Source organism: Onychostruthus taczanowskii, unplaced genomic scaffold (assembly GCF_017590055.1).
Source record: "Onychostruthus taczanowskii isolate IOZ18803 unplaced genomic scaffold, ASM1759005v1 scaffold58, whole genome shotgun sequence".
Lineage (NCBI taxonomy): Eukaryota > Metazoa > Chordata > Aves > Passeriformes > Passeridae > Onychostruthus > Onychostruthus taczanowskii.
In genome coordinates, this window is record NW_024503457.1 from 3,282,527 (window position 1) to 3,305,382 (window position 22,856).

Sequence of the window (22,856 nt, forward strand, 5' to 3'; positions counted from 1 at the left end):
CTCCATGTTCCTAGTGTGAAGTGAAGACAGTTTTTCTCCTGTACCAAAATCTGTTAAACTTAATTGTGAGAGCAGGGGTAAAGGTGCAGGAGGCAAAAAAAAAAAAAAAAAAAAAAAAAAAAAAAAGAATATTATGAGAGGTTTAAAACCAACATTTTTCAATCTCAATACTTATGGCATCAATAACATTAATATCAACATCAATATTATTAAATGCATTGTGATCAGAGAATGTTGGCCTAAAAAGCTCTGACCGAGGTTACATTTGTCACGCAGAGGATGCTGAGACAGTCACCTGCACAAAGTGTTGTTGTCAGGGGCAATTACTCACAACTGCCTTACAGTACTTGTGTTACTTTTTGGGAAGAGGAGAGAGGAGGAAAAAGAGAGAAAAAAGCCAGCTGAGAAGAGGAGGGCTGGCAGACCATCCGATGAGCACCGTCCCTTGGGCAGCTGGTGCCGCCGCCAGCCCCTTTCCCTGCGGGAATGCCCCGGCGGCCTCGGGCCCGGCCAGGCCCCTCGCGTTGGCTGCTGCTGTGGACAATGCCAGCGCTGGTGGGGGCGGGCAGGCAGCGCTGTGCTCTGGGCTCTGTGCTCTGGGCTGTGTGCTCTGGGCTCTGGGCTCTGTGCTCTGGGCTCTGGGCTCTGTGCTCTGGGCTCTGGGCTCTGGGCTCTGGGCTCTGTGCTTTGTGCTCTGGGCTCTGTGCTCTCGGCTCGGCTCTGTGCTCTGGGCTCTGGGCTCTGTGCTCTGGGCTCTGGGCTCTCGGCTCTGGGCTCTGTGCTCTGTGCTCTGGGCTCTGTGCTCTGTGCTCTGGGCTCTGTGCTCTGTGCTCTGGGCTCTGTGCTCTGTGCTCTGGGCTCTGGGCTCTGTGCTCTGGGCTCTGGGCTCTGTGCTCTCGGCTCTGGGCTCTGTGCTCTGGGCTCTGTGCTCTCGGCTCTGGGCTCTAGGCTCTGGGCTCTGTGCACTCCCTCGCGGCTCTCCTCGGGTGAGCACACGCCGCAGCTGAGCGGGGAGACAGCAGAGGGAAGGGGTCACCCTCAGGCGAAGCACCAGCACAGCCCTGTGCCTGCTGGGGCACGCTGTGGGAATAACAGACCCCAGACAACAACCAGGGGGCCAGCAAGGGAAAAGGGCAGAGGCTGTGGGACAGCCTGGGGCCAGGAGCACCCAGCTGGGAGCAAAGGCAGCGTTCAGAAGGGACAACAGGAGACCCTCAGCGACAGGGAGGGGAAGGCACCCAAGGTGCTGTGCAACACTGGGGAACGCAGATTATGTAAAATAACAGTCCGTCTACACATTGCTGCACATTCTAAAGCTTTTTTTACATCCTCTTTGCATGATATAACATATATAAACTAAACTTCATGAAACACCTGTGTCATCCTTGACTGCACTGAATTCACACATTCCATCACTGTCATCCTTCCATACCCCTCCCAGCCTAAGTCAGAGGCATACCCTCTTTCTGTCTACCTGTGCTAAAACCAGCATACAATATGTTGCCTGGTTTTCCTAGACTGAGGAAATTTAGCACCTTTCCTTATGTAACACCACTCTGTCTCTTCTTTTGTGACATGTCAGTGGTCCTTAATAAAGTGGTAGAATTCAAGATTATTTTTGGTTCAATGAAAACTGATGTAAAGAGTTAACAGCCAGCTCAAATGTATTTCTATATCTCGTACAAGTGTTTTAAATTAATGCACTTCAGAAAAATAAAAAATAACCATGAGGCACATCAAGATGGATTATTTAGAGGTAAAACATTAGCCTAGGAAGAGTTTGTTTATATTCTGCCTCAAAGACTTTCTCTATAACCTGTAATAATTCATGTGGAGACAAAATCCCAAAGGAGTTCAGTGCCTGACTCCCGTGGGATCTGGTCTGAATTACATTGTTTTTATCTGTATTATCCCATAGGACAGAGGGTGGGATAACAGCCAGAATATTTCCTGACAGACTTGTTTCCTATCTGCCTCACTCAGTCGCTGGTCCATGACCACCTTGATCGAAGGATGAGGCTGCATGGGCTCCAGACCCCAGCTGTCCGTGCCACATGTGATATAGGGCCACTGCAACTCCCACTCACTCACGCACTCCTTGGCTGACACGTCCATTCTCCATCAGCCACAGGGCACACCCCATGAGAAGGGCTGTTGCTGAATATTTTCTTGGACTCAGCCAGGATGCAGGGGTATCAGCATGCCCAGCTGCACTTGGAGTTATGCCGCACTCGGGGCTCCCCCAGTAGGTGTCTACAGTGGAAATGTCTGCATATAGACACGTGTCTGCAGGGACACACATCTGGTGACCTGACAGCCTCCCTGAGCTCCCTGCCTGCCGTGGTTAGGTCTTCACTGATTACAGCAGGGGCTCACTTTGTTCAGGTGAAAACTCTTACAGTGCAGACACTGAAACATAAGTCAAATCGCACTCCTGGATTTCATGACATGATGTACACTTGCATTTGGAAAATATGAAGTAAAATCAAGATGTAAAACAACACACAAAATGCATCAGAGATGTGTGCTCTCAGATCCCTTTGGCAAGTAAGGAGAAAGTACTTCTCCTGCCTCACAGTGCTGTTTTATGACAAGAAAGACAAAATATATTACAGGCAATGGTACAAAAAAAAAGTGAACTATTAAACTTCCTCTTTATGGATAGAAGAGACAAATATTTTAGGAAGGCATTGAAATTCCTTGTATATTTTCTTAGTCCTTGCACATTATGTAAAAATTTATATAATGCAGATTTGGATGAAAACTATTGGTTACCATTTATTGATTTTCCAGTAAAAGCCTATTCTTAGGCAGCTACAGTAGAGCCTGATATTACAGAATCACAGAGTCACAGAATGGGTCTGGTTAGAAGGGATCACAGTCCAACCTCCCCGCTCCAGCAGGATCATCCCAGAGCACACTGCACAGGATTGCATCCAGACAGTTCTTGAATATCTCCAGTGAGGGAGACTCCACAGCCTCTCTGGGCAGCCTGTTCCAGTGCATGGTCACTGCACAGTATGGAAGTTCTTCCTCACATGCCTCAGTTTCTGCCCATTGCCTCTTGTCCTATTGTTTGGCACCACTGACCAGAGCCTGGCTCCATCCTCTGACACCCTCCCTTCAGATACTTACAGACACAGTTCCCTCCCAGCTGTCTCTTCTCAAGGCTGAACAGCTCTGATGCTCTTGTTGACACTGCTAGGAGACAAAAAGCTAAGCAGGCTAGCCAATTTCAATGCATTCTTGGTGGTATTTTTAGTATGATATCATCTGTTAATGCTGGTTAAACCTTTATATCCTTTAGCCTATGTAACAAGATACTGAAGAGAAAGCACTTTTTGTCCATTGCTTTCTTGTTTAACACCCACTGAAAGACAATGAGGTTTAACATCTAAGGTTTTAGCATTTAATGTATTAAGGTCTTACCCTGTTAGAAGTTTAGTGCTCTTGCACTCCTGAAACTGTTCGACTTGTAAATCCAAAGACCAAGAGTATGATACAAGTTTTTTGCTCAAGACAATATTTATTAAAAGACTGAAAATCTTGTTAGTTTAGAGGAAACAGTAAGCAAAATAGACCTGTGCTGAACTCCATATCACTTGAGGAGGTGGTTAAAAAAATCAAATATTCTATTACGCAGAAATATTTATCTTACTTCCCTGGGTATTTCTCTTGATGGGCTATCAATTCTAGAAAACAGTCTTTAAGGGAACTTTCAGACTTAGTTTTCGGATTCCCTAGGACTTCTAGTCTCAACCAAAGGAAAAAGCCTATGGCCTACAGTATTCAAAGGATCTTTTATCCCAGTCCTTTGTACTCTGAATAATTCTGAAGATGAATTGTAGGAGACCTCATCACCATATCAAAGATGTCAATGAAAGATTCTTCAGAATTTCACTAATGTAATGTTGACCAAGAGATATCATTTGGGTGAGGAAAAAGATGTCTGTATTTTTTAAATCACTGTCTTTTGCAGTTTTGCCCATGTCTCTACTTAGGGTCCTCTCTGCCCTTCTGTAAGCTCCAGACAAATTCCCCAATTTCCCTTCAATAAATTCAAAGGTTTTAGGGGTCCCTTTGATCTTGCCAGCACCTGGCTGAGCATAAAAGAGTGAATGCTTTGGATCCTAGTTTGCATGTCAGCTATTCTGGCTTGACATACCAGGTAGTATCAAGCTCACTCTGCCTTTGAAGAAACAGTGTTTGATTTTCTTTCATAGTTTAACTAGATATGAACTGACAGATTAAACTTAGCCACAGAAGGGCAATGGCTAGGATATAAAGCTTTAGACCTCCTCTGCTTGGTGGAGTGTCTGGTTGATTTGCTTTAAAAATTTCTTCAAGTGGGACTTGAATTAGTGTGCAGAGGTGTGTCTAGTTTCCTTCTGTGTTATGTTGGAACTTTTCAGGAAATAGCAGATCCTGGTCCTGCTTGTTCAGCCAATCTTTTACAGAATCACTCCTTCTGAATTGTCTGTAAGGGAACAGATAAAGAAAAGGAGAGATTCTGGCTCTCACAAGTACTAGGTTAAATACAACTCTGACCTCTCCTGAGTACCTGGAGCCTTCACTGGCTACAGTCTATGATTCTCCATCTCTCTGGCTAGGCTTCAGGCTGCTGTTCCCATGCTCAATCTCAGTGACTTCAGCCTCTCTATAGATATCTCATTCCTCCAGTGCCCTTTTCTTTGGATGATAACACAGCAGTGCACACCACCTTCAGCATTTATAAGTAACAGAGGGCAAGGAAGTATGTAAGAGAGACAGAATTTAAATGAATGAAGATTTTGTACAGGTCATAGGTATTTTCCTATGTGGGGATCCTTCTGGTCTACACATTTTGTACCTCTATCAGACCCTCCTCCTGCTCTGTCTGGGAAACATAATCAGCTTTCTTAGCACATAAACCAACTACCTCCCTATCAATGGAAACCAGCAAAGAAGAGCAACAAACTGGAAGAGCATTAAGACACAGTGAGGCTAATAATTGCATTTGTAGGGGTTTTTTTGGGTTTATTTATTATAACCAGGCATATTTAGCTATGGTAAAGAATACTTGTTAAATTGTTACTTGTTTAGGCCAAACTGCAAAGAGATATATAAATCTCATGAAATTCCAGGCAGGGATCTTTGTTGAAGACTTTCTGTCCTGTATGACATCAATTGAAAACTGGTAAACATATAAAGTCATACCCAGCTGAGAGAGGAATGATGTAGAAAAGTCACACAATTTTAAATTACAGGAGAAAAAAAAAAAGAAAAAGGAAAACCTCAGTAGTATGCACAACAATGAAAACACCCTCCTTTTGATGGTACTACAAGCATATTTTTAAATTGGTTTCATGAAACTGTAGTTTAGGTGAACAGGCAGAAATTTCTGAACTGAATTCAATTATCTAACTTTAGCCAAATATAGCTGAAATTATATACACGGAGCACAACCAAAATTTGTGAGTTTGGTACATCTGGACTTGTGGACTCAACATGAAACACTACAAAATGTTACCTTGAAGAAAACAGTCCCTTAATAATTATAGAATCATAGAGTCATTTAGGTTGGAAAACACCTTTAATATCATTGAGTCCAACCATTAACTCAGCACTGCCAACTTCACCACTAAGCCGTGTCCCAAGTGCCACATCTATATATATTTTTTTAACACCCTGGGCAGCCTGTTCCAGTGCTTGACAACCCTTTCAGTGAAGGGTTATTTTTTCTAATATGCAATTTAAACCTCCCCTGGTGTAACTTGAGGCCATTTCCTCTTGTCCTTGGAGGAGAGGGTGACTCCCGCTGGCTACAGCTTCCTTTCAGGTGGTTGTAGAGAGTGAGAGGGTCCCACTGAGCCTCCTTTTCTCCAGGCTAAACAACCCCAGTTTCCTCAGATGTTCCTCATCAGGTTTGTGCTCCAGACCCTTTCCCAGCTCCACACCCTTCTCTGGACACGCTCCAGCCCCTCAGTGTCTTTCTAGCAGTGGGGCCAGACCTGAACTCAGGATTTGAGGTGTGGCCTCACTGGTGCTGAGTACAGGGGGACAATCCCTGCCCTGCTCCTGCTGCCACACTATTGCTGGTACAGGCCAGGATGCCATTGGCCCTCTTGGGCATCTGGGCACACCGTGGCTCATGTTCAGCTGCTGCCACCAGCACCCCCAGGTCCTTTTCCACTGGGCAGCTTGCCAGCCATGATCTTTCCGCACTGGCAACACCAAGCAGGATTAATAAAATTCCATCAGTATTCCTAGAATATTATCATAGAGCTGACTCTTGCATTTTTTATTGTCCCCAATATAGAGATTCATTTTGGTCTCTTCCTTTCACATGAGAATCTTCACAACTTTAGTATCAGATTTTCCAGCATAATCAATCATGTTGGCATCCTATAAATCATATTAACATAAAGAATGATTTTTCCAGGGAATGAAGTGCCTGCTAGATGCCAGAAAACTATTCTTCCCTTCTCATTGTTTCCTTTCATAAGAGATTTACATTTGGTAAGTGATTCTCTAAATCTGGCCAAAAGTTTCATTGAGCTTGCATTGCTGGCTCTGTAATGCTTCTAAGCGCTGTGATCTCAAACTAAGAGCATCCTAGAAAGTCACTTCATTCCTCTGTCCACTGTGGAGACAGATTTGTTATAGTCCTTTTCCACAAATAGGACCAAAATTTTGTTTTGAGGCATTTCTAGGGTCTCCTTTCTTGTTACTTAACATTCCAGATTATTTTGCTGACACAAAAGATGAATTTTACTGGAGAGGTTTAGAGGAAACAAGCCATTTTGACATATCTGATTGCCCCCTTTCTGTCTACCATTGTAGTTTAGGGGAGTCTAAAAATTTCTTTACCTGCTGAACAGAAGTTAGAAATAATTAGCATGGTATTGGGTATATTCTGCAGCTGCTACAACTGGAGCCCCCTACCCCACCCTTGTCAGGTTGGTGCTGAGTCCTGCCCTGGAGCAGATCACAACTAAAGTAACCCAAGTGGGACAGACATCAAATTATGATATTGTTGATATCTACCTATCACAGAGAACACATCTTCAGGGTTCTAAATATGACATCTAAGTGAAAAGAGCACTATTATGCTGCTTTACAGCTACTTGCCCCTCACCACTAAACCAATGCTAAGTAGCTAAAGTCTGCAGGGATGCACCTCCTGTTTGCAATGTGCTGTGCAGTTCCAGGCTGGTTTGATTTTTAAGATATAAATGTCAAGGGCACAAAAACTCAAGCACGATAAATCAATTGCCTCATATGTGCCTGCATCAGATGTATGAACAATCCACTCAGGTCTGAGGGGAAAACATGCCAAATTTTCCAGCTTTTAATAAAATCCTTGGCAGCCTATCAGAATAGGAAGAGTAACATGTAAGGTTATTGAAAAAGGAAAGGATGTTTCATCAGAAAGCACTTTTTTAACCTTTGTCATGGCAGAAAGTTCACTGTTTTCACCTTTTCCTAACTGACTCAACAGGCTACACAAAAAAGAGACAAGTTTTGCCAGCAGTGACTGAAACACCTGGAAACCCCTTACAGTGCAGGACATTATGCAGAACCACATCACTACATCACAAAAGGAAAATTGCTGGGCAAAAAGGAAGCACAATTATATTCTTCTCAGCAAAAATAATACCTGAGTAAAAGCTGCAATAAGTAGTATTTATTTCAAGTAATGTTTGTGTATTGGAATAAGAGCATCTTTGAATGTGCAATGGAAGTGGGAGGGGGGTCTCACTATCTGCTCTTTCATATTTTTCCACCAATTAATATTAAATAAACATCCAGGCTTCTACACAAGGCTTTCTAGTGCATTTCTAAAACATTATAGGCATATGCAGCACCTCAGTAGTTCTGTAGGTCTTTGAAGATGAGTTTTGTTACTAAATGTTCTTTTCTTGCATTATTTAGTAAAGTTATTTTATAGCATTTTGTTTACGTGATGAACACAAGAATAAACCAAGTCAATACTCATATTTCAAGCAGTTTCCAATTTCATGGAGTAAAAAATGTCCAACCACGCTTTCACTGTAAAAGAAAGTTTCTTTAAAAAAATCCCATCAATGATTCTCATTGAAGTCCAATTACCTGTTTACTTTGTGTATAAACACAGCTAAATATATCCTGATACCAGCAGATGCACAATTGTGAGATAAAATGTTGTTTGTTTGCTTTTAAAATTTTTCTGAGTGTAACACAGTATTCCCACAGCCTTCTTTTGCTCGCTGGGTATGAGACTGAATAGAAAGTCTATGACTTAACAAATGCTTTTATTATCCAGGGTTTCAGTGCCATTAAGAGCTTTTCTAAGAACTACAGAGCTGTAATGGGGCCATCCAAATTCTCTTTAGGCTCACTAGCATAAAGCATACTGGCAGCAGTCTACTCATGGAACTCAGAGAACAACATATGCTGCTTCTTGACTAAAATTAGCTTTTATGTCCCATAACTGTAACACTTAAGGGATATGTAATACACTGTAGTAATACACTTTCAGCTTCTGTATTCCAATTCTTTTTTAGCAGCAAGTTCATCTCTACAAATAGTGAAATTCATACGTATCTGCATTGCATCATCCTGTATATGTGCTATATATACAAATATGTAATGCATCACATTAGAAATGCTATGCATTGTTAGAAAGGTGCCATGATTTTGTATTACTCTGTCTGTGTGTGTCTGTGTGCATGTAGACAGTGACTGGTACTAAAGGACCTCACTGTAATCATGCTGTTAAACAGAAAAAAGGAGTTTGTATGCATGTGGTCATGTGCACATTTATAAATAATTATGTTAGAAATTCATTGATAAGAGCTACCCACCACCTTTGCTCTCTCTACTCCCTCTCCCTCATTTCTCTTCTCTCTGGCTAGCAGTTGCCCAAGACTTGGTAAAATTTTTTCCTAAGGCCTTGTTTCTGTCTTCACTGTCACCACTCCTCAAGCTGAAAGCAGCTCTACAGAAATGCAAGAAGCCATTCAGATTGATTCAGTGTGATGGTCATTAGGAGCAAATTCATCTGTTACCCATGTGCCAGCCCACCAATGTCAATGGAACTGCACAGCAGCAAGCAAAGATGGGAAGGACTAAGTATTTCAAGGAAGGAATCCCTGACTCATGACCTTAAAGCATGGAAGCCTTCACAAATCTCTTATCCATTTACTGGGTTCTTAATATCTTGCCTTTGATGATTAACCTGAGCCACCTTCTCTTTCCAGAGGGGGAGGAAGGGCATAGCAGAGTAGAGTGGAAAAACTGCCATTTCCCTTACTCCCCTCTCTAAGCAATATGGAAAACTAAGGCAAAAATTTGAAATTCCTCTTTGCTCGTGTTCTTCTCAGTATAGAGGAGGCAAAGTAGTTGCTAATTGTAGAACTCAATTTCAACAGCATGATGAAAACACGAACAAACCCTCGCATATCCAGCTATAAATCAATTCCCATTATAGGACTCATTCTAGAAATGTCACACAGGCACATGCACTCCCCAATTCAGATGCATCAGGGCAGGCCTGTGCCACTCAGGGCAGAACTCCTACTTTATGTGGCTTTGAATTACAGCTCCATGTATAGGAAAATTCAGCCACATTGATCTTTCTGCAGTAACACTGAAGATCATTTGTAATGGTGGCCTAATTTTAGGCAGTAAACTGCCAGTAAACAACTATTTTAGGAAGCAAAGGGAAGAGGCATACTCAAAAAGTCAGTTTTTATTCTCTCCTTTCACCTGGGGATGTTAAAGCATTAGTTGTAGAAGATACCAACCATGCACAGCTTGGCCCTTCCTTTCCACCACCAGCCAGCTTTGCAGAAGCTGTAGCATCAAAATGGGGCAAAGCAACAGCAGCCTTAACTGTGTTAAAATCCTCAACACTGAACGGCTGCAGGACTGCTCTAGTAGACATGTCTATTTACAGAGTACCAAATAGTGCTGGTGGCACTTACTCCCAGTACTTAGCTTACTACTGATACATCCCTCTTAAATAGTTCCTGGTTGTATTATCCAGTACCTGTAAATTCACTACTACTAAACATTAGTTCCCCTGGATTAATTCCCAGCTAAGGATATTTTTTTCTGTCCCACATTTCTGGGCACTAGAAAGTCAAACCCCCTGTTAGCAGCTTGTGCCTGGATCCAGCAGAGGCTTTCACCTGTTGACAAGGTGGTAACTGATGTCCCTTGCCAAGACAGCCTACTCCAGCAAACAGGTTTTTCAGGTTAGAACACAAAGTCAGGAAGAGCTTTGGTTTGCCTGACCAGAACTTAGGACCAGTTACATGGAAACATGAGCTTCCTCAGAACAAGCCACCTCAGTCTGCACAGTCTGAACATCTCAGGAAAGAATGCTGCTTTGCAAACTACAGCCTCTTGATAAAATCTTTTCCTCGCCAGCCTTTTCACCCTGTGTAGATGTTGATTCCCTTTCCTTCCTACTCTGCTGTAAGTCAGGTGGGCTTCCTTTCAGAACTGACAGCTTTGGGAAGCATCATGACAAGGCATGGATGCCATCACTCCTGTTTATAACTCCTTTTCTATTTAGCACACAATCCTTATGGCCATTACATGAAACAATGGAAGACACAGAAGAAAACAAATGTGCAGTGGAGCAAAAGCACACACAGTGTCAGTGGGCAAGCTACTTTCATAATCACAAAAATCTGCCTCCACACTCTCAGCAAGCTACACAAATTTTGTCATGCTTACAAAATTTATGCAGACCAGAGCTAGATTTGCCAATTTCTACATCTGTCCACAGAGAATACCAGCCTCTATAAAATCTGGCTCCCCTCCCTGCTCCCCTCTAGAGCATTTAAATGTGTGGAATGCTAAACGAGAATATGGAATTGAAACTTCTGTAATTATATGTAATATAGAGATATTTTACAAGATAATAGGATGTGTTCTGGAGAGGAAAGATAAGACAATGGAAATGCTAATATAATTTTTACTTTTGCCCTTTTATGCAACTAATTTATATTTTTATGAGCCCTGTTGTAGAGATGTAAAGGTTTGTGATAATACATCTCTGTCAGGAGGAAACATTCTTCTTGGAATTATTACCTGCTTAACTAAAGCAATTTTTCTTAATATATAAATGTCAATTGGAACAAACTTGTTATAGCAACTATATTAAAATTACAGGCAAACTCTTACATGAAAAAAATAGCAATGGCTGTGGCATTACACGTTTCACAGCAAGTGACATGATGGAATTGAACGTTGTCATGGTTGAAAGCTTCGGAGATCTCACACACTTCATTGAATCCATCTACAAAATGCTAAGTCTCACTACGTTCCCTCACAGCAAGATTCCCAGCCCACAAAATGCTCATCATGCCCAGCCTCTGTAGTGCTCAAGGAGATGAGACAGACAGAGCTGCAGTACGGGAAAACATTGCAGCACCTTAAAGAACCATTTCTCAATTGAATAAGCTGTCACCATAAAAGCACTTTTGATACTTGATACAGGCAGATGACAAAACCATGTATGGACCATTAATACTGAACACATGGCCAAAAATTACTTTGAAAATATATATTGGAATACTTACCTTTTTTTTTTTTTTTTTTTGCTAATCTGAGATGAAATGCTGATGCTTTTTGGACATGGAAACGAAAGAGGTGCAGTCTGTGTCACTGTCACCTGGGATTTACCTACAGGAAACATAATGGACTGCAGCTATCCTACTTCCACCCCTACTGCCTGTGGGGGGTCATCAGGAGGCATGAAGGGCTGAAGAAAGGACTCTATTTTGGACATTCTCCTGCCACCACCACTCCACTACCGTGTCCATTCCCAGTCCTTGAGCATGCAGCTTCCAAGAATAACAAAAAGGGAAGGGAAGAGAGAACGATACAAAGGTACAGTGGGACAAGTCAGAATACCCTAGGCTGCAGTGCTGTGTGCCTTTCTTAAATTTGTCCTCCAGCTAGCAGTAACTCTCAAACTGGAAAATCTGATGACTGTATGACTGCATCATTATTATCTAAGTGAAAGGCTCGTTTTTGTAGTGTTTAATATTTCTGGTACTTTATGTATTGATTTGCAGTTACTCATGCTTCCGAAATAAACAGTTATAAAACAAATTGAACACAGTCAGGAGAAAAAGCAGATATTCTTGAGAAACCTGAACCACAGCTTTTTTTGAAGCCCTGAATGCTGATATTGCTATATTTAGTGCTTTATTTGGTGGGAAAGAGCAAACCACTAAACGATTTCTTCCAACTTCGATTGAATGCTACATCAAAACAAAAGTAATTTTACAGATGATATTAAAGTAGCCAGAAAGTGATATCGCTATTATTTACTACCCTTTTGGAGGATCAGCTGCTTGCTTTTATGGCTTTAAAGTATTTTCAAAAAGTATTTTCTAACCTGGAAGTGCTAACTAAGTAGTCCACCTGGTAATTATCATGGAAAATGACAGGAATTTTCACACTTTAAAAAAAGTTATCTCTTTTTTTCTTGATACTTGAGGGGGGAGGCGGGGGGAAGTCGCCTCAAGACATGCAATTTATTTGCAATTTGATAGTTTTATAATGTAGGAGTACTATACAGTTGGACTGTCTGATCAGAAATGTGTAAAAGGTGAAAAAAAATGTATGTAAAGGTGGGAACAAGACCTGTGAAGTGCTACCAAAATAAAATAGCAAAATAATGTGCTTGTCCCTTTAAGGTACAAAAATAAACCACAATATTTTGCTCCTCTAAATCCTGATGCTGCATATAGCTCTGCAGTCACAGGAGTCTGACTGTGGGGAGTTCTCTGCTGGATCGAAGCACTGAAGTGTAAAATAGAGACATAAGGCAAGACTAACATTAATGCAAATCCAAAGTGAAGAGAACACAAAGTTCACAAAGCAGCAAGGACAGAATATTATTCACAATACCCACAGATTCCAGCACTTTCCTTTCTTCTGTTTATTTGCTGATCATTTGTATCTTTTTTTCTCTTTGATTGTGCATGGCTGCCACTAATGAGGTTTGTCACTCTTCCAACAACAAATATCTCTGGAGGTACTTGTGCGTGGTGTTTGAATGAGAAAGCAGGTGAGTGAACAAGGAAGTAAATGGAAAAATCACATTAGTAACCATAGCAGCCAACAGCACTTCATCCCAGGAGAAGCTTCCTCTGGTGGAGGCTGGGCTTCCTCTTACTGAGTTTCACACACTGTTTCACAGTGATGGGGCAAGTCTTCCAAATGGTCCATGTGACTGTTCCGTCTCAGTAGTAAGACCTTCCTCATTCCTGTGCCTTTCCTGATGAAGAGGATAACTTTGCAGCAGCCAGACTGGATTTCTTGCATCAGGTAAAGCAGATGAATAAATCTTGGTTGTAATTGCAGTTGACTGCCTGAGCTGGCAGAAGATGGCAGCCAAATTATTTCAACTGATGTGCATTTGTTTGATTGCATCTGTTTAGAAGCCTCTGTCTTTTAGAGGATTTTGTAAAGAAACTATTTAATAAAGGTCACCTTTGTTAGCAAGGATGTGGGAATTATATGTTGTCACAATGACAGTGTATTTAACTTTTGACTATACGAGAAGTTATGCATTATTGTCAGAGGTTAGAAACAGATAGGTCAAAGAGCCAGAAATGTGTCTCTTTTTCACATACATGTTTTCTGGGGAAAAAAAAATTAAAAACAACAGATCTAGACAAAGAAAGTAAAGCAAGAGTAATCTTCAATGTCCAGTGCTTTTTTTGAGTCTCCCTCTGTCCTTTGGGCTACTCTACTTCTACTAAAATCACCATCAGAGCAGTTTGATGCTGGTCATTTTACTTGATGCTGGACATTTTACTTTGTCTTCACCTTCATTAACTTTTCAGAAATATAATAGATGGAGACACACAATTAAGAAGTGATGTAGGTGAAAAAGCCAGGAACACAGCAGGATAAACAATTTCACTCAGAGCACATACCAGTTATCAAGCAGGTAAGCTGCATACAATAAGAGCTTTTCAATCTCTGCCCTTTCCCACTCCTCACACTATTCTCACACATGCCTGAGTCATCTCTTATCACCTACATACACTTTTTCCAAGAAGTATTTAGCAACTTTGGCCAGAACTGCTAGTGGTAAATAGTCACTACCATAATAAGAAGCAGGAACCTAAACAGATATGAAACTGAAATCTAGAACCAAAATCCCGATGTCTACCACATTATCCATTTATATTGTATCACCAGCCTGCTTGTGAGAACTGTGGCATATTATTGGAGCCCACCTTGAAGTCCTGCCTTCCCACCTTCCAAAAGTGAGGTGGACTAAACTGCAAAATATCTATTACTGCCTCAAGAAGAGAATCCAGCATGTAGTGAGCTGCTGCCCTTGGACAAGTCTCAATATTTTCACTGCAATGATGAAATTGAGTGACTTAATAAGGGTTGAAAAGTAACAGAAAATACATCTGTACATAAGAAAAGTAAATCTTTTGCACACTAACATATTCCCCTTGATTTCTAATGCTATTATAGAATGAGTGTGATGTTTCAAGCAGAACTGTACTGACACAGTAAGTAAATCAGAAGGGGTTTGAGATTCCATGGTAAGTAGTAAGATGTAGAGAATGTGGTAATTCAGCTGGGCAGATAGGAGTATCTTGAAAGGCCAGTAATGGATCACAAGGAATCAATCAGAAAAACAGGAAGGAGAAACAGAGAGCAGTGGAACAGGAGATAAAATCTACAGTCAGAAAAGACACAAGAAATTTAGAAAACACAGCATAATTTTATAAAACACAGGTAATTTTAGGAATTTTTAAAATGAGAAATGAGGAGTGAAATAAATGTGATGGCAAAGACAAAGATGATTAGTTTAATAAATCGCTTAAAAGTGAAACATTGCATAATAGGCAGAACAGATCCATGACCAATAAGATCAAGGTTCCTCATTTGGCTTGACTGCTAAGTCACAACGTGACCTTCAGCAGGTCACTTTAGGACAGATCCAATAAAGGACTCAGGCACCTTAAGCCTGACTTAGGCAGATTTGATGTACCTAAGTCTAAAACTGTGACCTCAACACCCTCCTCAATTGCTCACTGACCCTGGAGAAGCTTGTCACTCCAAAAGTCAAATGTATGTGCTGTGCAGTCCTCCCTGCACAAACACAGCTCAGCTGGCAAGGTCCTGTGCTAACTTCAGTGTCCTACCAGCGCTGTCTTCTGCGTTGCACAATTAGGTGCCCTTTTTGTGGAAATATGGGCACAAAGGACTAATGTAGGATGGGATTTCACCTCAGTATGTGCCCAGAACCCAGCTGTGGTCATTTTGGCTCTTTTTCCTGGCAGTGTAGGGAAGGGCAGAAAAATGGCTCAGCTTTGCTTGAGCAGCAGCCTGGAAATGGCTGTATCTGAGCATGTGTGTGTCCTCCACGCCCTGAGAGCCAGTGAGGACAGGAGCTTTTTGGTCCCCTTTTCACCTCAGGCAATGCAACCAACCTATACCTATGAGTCGCTTCCAGGGTCTGGATCTGAGGAAAATGCTTCTTGCAGCCCCACCTTGGCTACGTAAGCTGAGAAGACAGCGAGGAGCTCAGAAGTATCTCCATGATGGTCATGCTCAGAACTGAACCATTATTAATTGTTCCCAGCTCAGCAGGCGAAATTCCTTCCCTTCAGAGATGCTCTGTGAGGTGCACAAGGTAACATGGGCATGGCACACAGGGACACTCAATGAAGTAAAAAAAAAACAGATTGTGGCACGTGGATGAAAGAAACTACTGAAACTATTACAGAAAACTTTAGGAAGCAACTTTCTGCATCATTTGAAAATTTGCTTTCATTCCAAACCCAGGTAAGAAGCAATGTCATTAAAAGGATTGGATTGACTAAATGGTACTGTTTGAATAAAAGTAAAATAACTTGAAAAATATTACAAAATATGAATATTCCTTAAGTTCTTTGAAATTGGAATAGCTAGACAGAGAGGTATGCTAAAAGGCAATGGAAACAATTTCCTGTTACAGGTTTGCAATGTATTTGTTTTGAAACTATCACAATGTTCATGAAGTTCTTCTGTAATTTTTTCTTGATAATAAACTAGTTTCCTGAAGACTGATAACATGCACACATAATATTATTATAAATGTAACTGTTCTTGTAAATAAACAGAAAATAAAGAAGCTTTGTGTTAACTCATGCAGAATCGCTAATTTTGAGAAAAACTCCTGTTATTTCATGGATCTTTTTTTTATTTTCACCTTTACATTTCAGTGATGATTTCTTGAAGCTGAAATGCAAGTACAGAAACCTATGTCACAGAAATGTTAGGTCTGTAAATAGGAGCATGAAAATGGGAGGTGCTGCAAAATGAAATTATTAGTCGTAACCAAGATGAAAATTGGGGTTTAGACCAACGTCCTTTTAGAGTTTGAACAGCAACATTAGCTTGACCACAGGGCACTTAGTGTGCATTACAGTATACATTTTGCAATCCAAACAGCAATAAAAACTGCTGAATTTATAAAATGCACCTACATTAAAGGTGACCTGTAAAGAAACAGTCATAGGTTCTTTCTCTTAGTATTTATGTAATGATCTCAAATAGTTCAATTTCTAGTTTTCCTGCATGTTTGTTGTACTAGAAATTTGTGCGTTCATTGTGGTACAATATTTGATGGTGTCCAGAGAGCTACGTAATTGTGACAAAACAAAAGCCAAAATAAGCAAAACTTCATTGTTTTAGCCATGAAGTAGACAACAAGGGACAGCTTATGTGATTGCTGCCAAAGAAGGGAATAGATTTTCATAAGCATACAATTCTGATTTTGTTAAAATCGATTTTTTTTTACTACAAGATTGAATTTTATAAAATTATATACATTTCAATTAATTTTTGAGAGAGTATTTGGTTTAGAACCCTCATTTTATATGAAGTTTTAATCTGAGACTGCGTACAAAATTCCTGCAAACTTGAGTGAGTTCCTCGGTATGAATGGCATCAAAAAACAACAGCTGCAGAAAACAAAGGCCTAAATACCTAAAAGGTGTTGTCTTAGGCATCTAGGAATAATAATAAAAAAAAAAAAAAAAAGGGAATAAAAGAAGAGAATAACTATATGCTTCTATGCGCATTTTTTGCGGAGTTCTGCTTATCCCTTCACCTACCACCAAGTACTTTCTACAGTTTGCTTAGCATGGCTGTGATGTTCGGGCTGGTCACCGCACAGAGGTTTCCTAACGCGCTCCTGCCGCGCTCTGCAGGCGGGGTCGGTCCCGCCTGCCCGGGCCGGGCTCCGCGCCGTGCTGCGCCCCAGCGCTCCCGCATCCCGGCCGCCGGGCCGGAGCGGGGCCCGCCTGCAGCACAGCTCGGCCCCGCAGCACTTGGTTCGGGCAGCCCGTCCCGTGGCCGGGCGGGAGGAGGCACGCCGGGCTCCGCCGGCCCGGCACGGCGGGGCAGCGTCCCCGGGAGGCGCCGGGACGGGCGCGGGTCGCCGCCGTCCCGCCGCCGGCACCTCCGCCCCGGAAGGGCGCGGCGGCCGCTCCCTCCTGCCCGGGGCGGCGCTGGTGAAGGCGGGGCGCAGGAATCACCCACTACCGCTGCCTGTCGCTGCTCAGCGCTCCTCGTGGCCGCCCAGTGTCATTCCTTGTCTCCCTCCATTGCTCCCAGTTTCCTCCCAGTACTCCCAGTGTCACTTCCCGACTCGCCCCAGTGACCCCAGCAACATTCCCTGGCTCCACCCCCGTCCCCCCATGGTCCCCGTGCCCATAGCGGGGGGTTGGAATGAGATCCATCTTTAACGTGCCTTCCAATCGAACTTATTCCATTCTGCAGTTATGAGTCCTCCCAGCATCATTCACTAACTCCCCTTGGTGTTCCCAGTTCACTCCCAGCACCATTCCTGGCTTCCACTCCGAGCTCCCATGCCGTCCCAGTTCTTCCAGTATCGCTTCACCTCAGTGCCCCCGGTGCCACTCCCTGGCTCTCCACCAGTGCTCCCAGTTCTCTCCCAACGCACCCAATACTACTCTCTGGCTGCTCCCTGTGATTTCTCTTTCCTCCCCGTTTCACTCTCTCCAGCGCTCCCAGCATAATGCACTGGCTCACCCCAGTGTTCCCAGCCCATTCCCAGGCACGGGCAGGTTTCCCGCCTCCCCTTGCCGGGAGCCGGTACCGGCAGCTCCGGGAGCCGCGCGTGGGACGGGACGGGACGGGGAACGGGATCGGGAACGGGATCGGGCACGGCCACCGGCGCGCGCGTGCCCGCCGCGCGTGACGTGCGCGCCGCCGGGGCCGCCCGGCGAGATCAGAGGGGCGCGCGCCGGGCGGCGGCGCGGGGGCGGCCCCGGCCCCGCCCGCCGGATAAAGCCCTGGGCGGCGCGCGCGGCGGGCAGAGCGCGGCGGGCGGGAGCGCTTTCCCGGCAGCGCAGTTCCCTCCGCCTGCCCTCGGCGGGACCGTACTGGCAGCGGCAGCGACGGGGGGCATGCGGGGCCGCGGGGCGACGCGCCGCAGCGGCGGCGGCGAGCACATGGCATAGCCGGGGGACGGCGGCGAGCGCCGGGCCGGCGTCACAGCGGGTCCGGCGGGGCGAGCGCGGCTCTCTGCATGTGGCGAGTGAGGAGGCGAGCCAGGGAGCCCGGCGGCACCGGCGAGCACCCGGCGGCGCGGTCCTGAGCCGCCCGCCCGCCATGGATTGCAGCCTCCTGCGGACACTCGTGAGCCGATACGTGAGTACCGCCGGTGCCGCTCCACCCCGGGCGCGGGGGGCAGCCCCGCCGTGGCCCCGGGCTCGCAGGAAGGGCTCGGCCAGGAGTTGGGCGGTCCCGTGACCGGCTCGGCGGCCGGGGAGCCTCGGGGCCGCCGCACGTGATGCCCGGTGCAAGCGGGGATGCAGCTGCGGCGGCACCGGGTGCCGTGCGCTCCCCGCAGCGCGCCCGCCCCACGGGACTGTCCTTCGCTGAGCCTCAGCGCCTTGACCTGAGTTCAGAGCGCTGTAATTCGGTGTACTGCCGTACGTAGTTAGCAGGGCAGATAAAATCTCCAGCTCTCCAGCTTTTTTTTTTTTTTTTTTTTTTTTTTTTATATGTCTGCTTTTGATTTGTTTATTCCCTTTCTCTTCCCTATATTTGTTTCAGTCAAGCGCTTTTTAATTTTTTTTTTTGGTGGAATTGTCCAATTTAAGTATGCTGACGAATGGTCGGAACGGTCCCAAGTTTTTGTAGGTGTGCGTAGTAAGATTGAAACACGCCCGACTTGAGAGTGTTCCGAGGTAAGAGGGCAGGTGTGGCGTGTTGGTCAGCGTGGGAAAACCCATCCCTTCTCCCGAGAGAGCAACTGGGCAGCGCACTACAGTGGGGTCCAAGTGTAGGCTGAGGTGCGTCGGTGAGTGCAGCTGCAGCTCCATGGAACCCCTCATAAATGCCCAGGATAGATAATGGTTTAAGTAGATTAGCAAGATGCCCATAAGTGTGAGGTTGTTCAGTGCAAGGCATGGGGACCACCAGTGGCAAATTTCTGCTTTTGGCCATAGAAGTAATTTTTAAAAGATAGGGAGAGATAATAGGAGTTTTCAAATACAAATAACTTTTCTTCCTATGCTGGAAGTGCCTTGGTCAAAGCACTCAAGTTTTCTCACTTACAGTAAATACACTTACTTTTCTGTGTGCCAAGAGCTGTGTCTGCCTAATACAGGCTGGAGTCTCTTTTTCAAGTATAAATGAAGAAAAGTAGCAGAGATGAAAATTATTACTTTTCTTCTTCCAGTTTACAATTGGATGTATGTGGGATGAGGGGAGAGTAGAGAGGTGAGTATTAAAAGCAGCTCTGTGTGTATGGATCTTTAGAAAGTGGTCCTAAGAAAAGGAAGAGAATACTCCAAATAATGTGTAGCAGCAATAATAATGAGGTATAAGAGAAGCAATGGTCTCTATGGATGTAAAGATGAGGTGTGTTGTGCTGAGGTCTCTTTGAAGAGAGGTAGGATCACTTTGGGTGTGGAGATCTGTCAGTGCTGATCTAGCTGTTGGATTTAGTTTAAGATTTCTTTGTGTTTGCTCACATCTGGAGCCTGTACGAATGGCATGTTTATTTTGCACAGAGTAAGCACACTGTTAAATCTCTTGTGTATAACGTTGTTGCTGGCCTCTTCCAAGGTAGGCTTAAGCATCAAATATGAAGGAGGTGGGTTTGAGAGCAGCTGCAGTAAAGAGAGATGAGAAGACAGTATGTTGAAAGTAAGGGGCTTGAGCTCTTGAGTTGTGGACTGTCACCACCCTCCTGCACTGCTGATGAGAATAAGGCAGCAGTCTAAAAGAGAAATGAAACATTATTATATCTCATGTGAAGAAAGCTTCCTATTGCCTAGGTCACGCTAGCTTCTGTACTGTGTGTATGCTGACAGGCTATGCCTAGGTAATTGCCAAGGATGGTCCATGGTACCTTGTATATTTTTCACCTGTTGCTTCTTGTTATTTTGCTTTTGCTCAGTTTCTCAACTTTGAAACCTTTCTTCTATGGGAAGGTAATTTTAAGGAAAGGTGCTGTAAGTAAATTTGTGTTCATTTCAGTAAGACCGTTGAGGTCTGGCAACCTTATGTTTGTGTTGCGTGGTTTTTCTCGTCTGTTTCTCTTTTGTGTCTCCATGGTTCAAGTACTTTTGTACATCTACAGCAGTGAAAATGAAAAGTACTGGTTTGACTGCTGGGCCTGAAACTGACTGCTCTGTATGAGTAGCAGATGTACATGTCAGGTGCTTCACTCCAGAGTGGTTCACCAAAGCTCTGTGTGCACCAGCCAGGCACACAGATGTACATGTGCTTGCCACTTTCCAAACTGCTTTCAATAAGGGAGACAAGGCAGCAACTCTTCTGTGGGGGAGCTGGAGTGGATAGTTACAGCTTGTGTTTATTCCAAAGTAACTCAAGCTTGGGTTTAGTTGAAGTCAGTACAAAAACTGTTTCATGATCAGGGTCTTAGAACTATGAATTTTTGTTCTGCAAGTCTCCTGGACTTGTTCAGCTGCAGGTCCTGCCTAGAGAAAGACTGGTCTCTGGATTATGCTGAAAACATTGGTTGCTGCATCTGGAGATCCTGGGTTAGCTGGGAGCTCGTACGGTATGAGCTCGAGAAAACAAACAGTGAGGGTGCTAATAGGATGGTTTCTAACAGTTCTGTGTCATTACTTTTCTTCCTCGGTCCTGTTTGTTGTAGGACATAAAGGTATAAGCTAAATACTAGAGGGCTTGTTTTGATTGGGAAGTTCCCTGCCATTTCTCTTTCCCTTACTGGACAGTTTCTGTCCTGAAGCAGAGCACAAGCAGTGCACATATTGCCGTGGCCCTGTGAAAGAATAGCCATGACTGGGTGCTGTCAGCTTTCTGGTTAGCATTTTCAAATATTTGCTGTTTTACCTGCATTGAGTGTCTTTTTTATATTTTCAAGGCATTGAAGAGTTTAGTGATGTGGGCTGAATAAAATACATGTTCAGCATCCTAGTCATACTGTACTTCATATCTCTTTGCCAGGGGATGTTCTAGTCTCTTACAAGGACAGAGGGAATTGTATTTATCTTACTAAATTTTTAAATTGACATTCTTTTGTTTTGCTCTTAAGATCATTCTGCAAATTTTGGTTTCTTTTCACTTCACCTCTTGCTTCCTGTAACTATGATTGCAGCCATACTCAATTTACAGGACTGATGGAGAAAAATAACTTTGTTATGGAAAAAGTGTTTGTTTTACTGCAGTACAGCTGACATGAAGTTGAGTTTTCCAAATCCTTTGGAAGCTGATGAGCAGCATTGTAATTTTCTTATTTGTGTATATTGAGGTTAATCTGTATATTTTACTGCTTTAGCATGTGTATGATCTATATTAGAGGCATCTTTAAGTAACAAAATAGAAACATCCTGATATATAGCTTTGCTTCTACACAGAATCATAGGAACTGAATAAGTCTATATTAAGATAAATAAGCTAAATTTTGACACAAAAATATTATTTCCCAAATAATGGAAATAATGGCTGTGTGTGGGTAGTATAAACATTACAAGGTGGAACTATACTGTTTGTCACATACTCTATAAAAATAGAACCTTTTTTATAGAAGTTGCTTTTGCATCAGACAAAATGCTTCGCTGTCTTCTCCTTGGATTCCCCAGAGGATATGCCCTACCCCAGGGAGGGCAGCTGCACAGCCAGAGAATACAGAATTAACATGGGGTATCCTGTAAGTGTCATGCAGAACCTGCTTAGTAACAAGATAAACTTGTTAGCTTAATATTAAGCAGTACACTATTTAGGGGAAAAAACAAGCATACGACGGCAATTAAAGCTGCTTCCATACAAGATTAGCTTCTGTTTTGTAGTTAAATTATTTGGGACACTGTGGATATGATTAGGTGATCTGTTCTGCCTGTGTTAATGCTGCTGCTGCTTTAGTTTTCTCTGATCACTTACTTTTTGCTGGTGGTATGACTTCTGAAGTCTGTCCTCATCACAGTCAGAAGTTGGTTAATAATACTTAAACAGGTTTTGGTGGTATCTTTGACCAAATGAACACTTTCCTTAATGAAACACGGGCATATGTCTTTTGTAGCTGTTCATGGCTGAACGTGGATTTGGATATTCCTGATATTGTTTGACTATATCTGGGCAATCTGGGAGGATGTTGCTCTTCAACATGTGCCTGTTTGGACACTGAATGGTTGCTGAACATCTTGCTGCCTATGGTGACAGTCTGTTCTGTGTTTGTAAGACAGCTGGCCCAGGTCACTAAAAGCTCCTGCCCAGGTTGATGGCTTTAGGTTGTACAGTAAATGCTACTGGGTCAGAGGTCTGTATTACTGACGAGTTTTGCCTGTGTTACGTAGTATATTTAGAGATCTTGCTGCTGCTTCTCCTCTTTC

The 22,856-nt window shown here is 43.4% G+C and overlaps 1 protein-coding gene across 5 annotated transcripts in view; it reads left to right on the forward strand.

The window, feature by feature from the left end:
* Positions 1–18,340: 18,340 nt before the first annotated feature.
* The window catches only part of ATP11A (ATPase phospholipid transporting 11A), a 119,809-nt gene continuing 115,293 nt past the window's right edge, over positions 18,341–22,856 (forward strand). For all 5 annotated transcript variants that reach the window (XR_005953653.1, XM_041418055.1, XM_041418056.1 and 2 more), the window contains exon 1: positions 18,341–18,678. Coding sequence is in view for 4 of the 5 variants with exons in the window: in XM_041418055.1 (XP_041273989.1) it covers positions 18,640–18,678 (39 nt within the window). In the remaining variant the exon portion in view is untranslated. The remainder of the gene's footprint in view (positions 18,679–22,856) is intronic.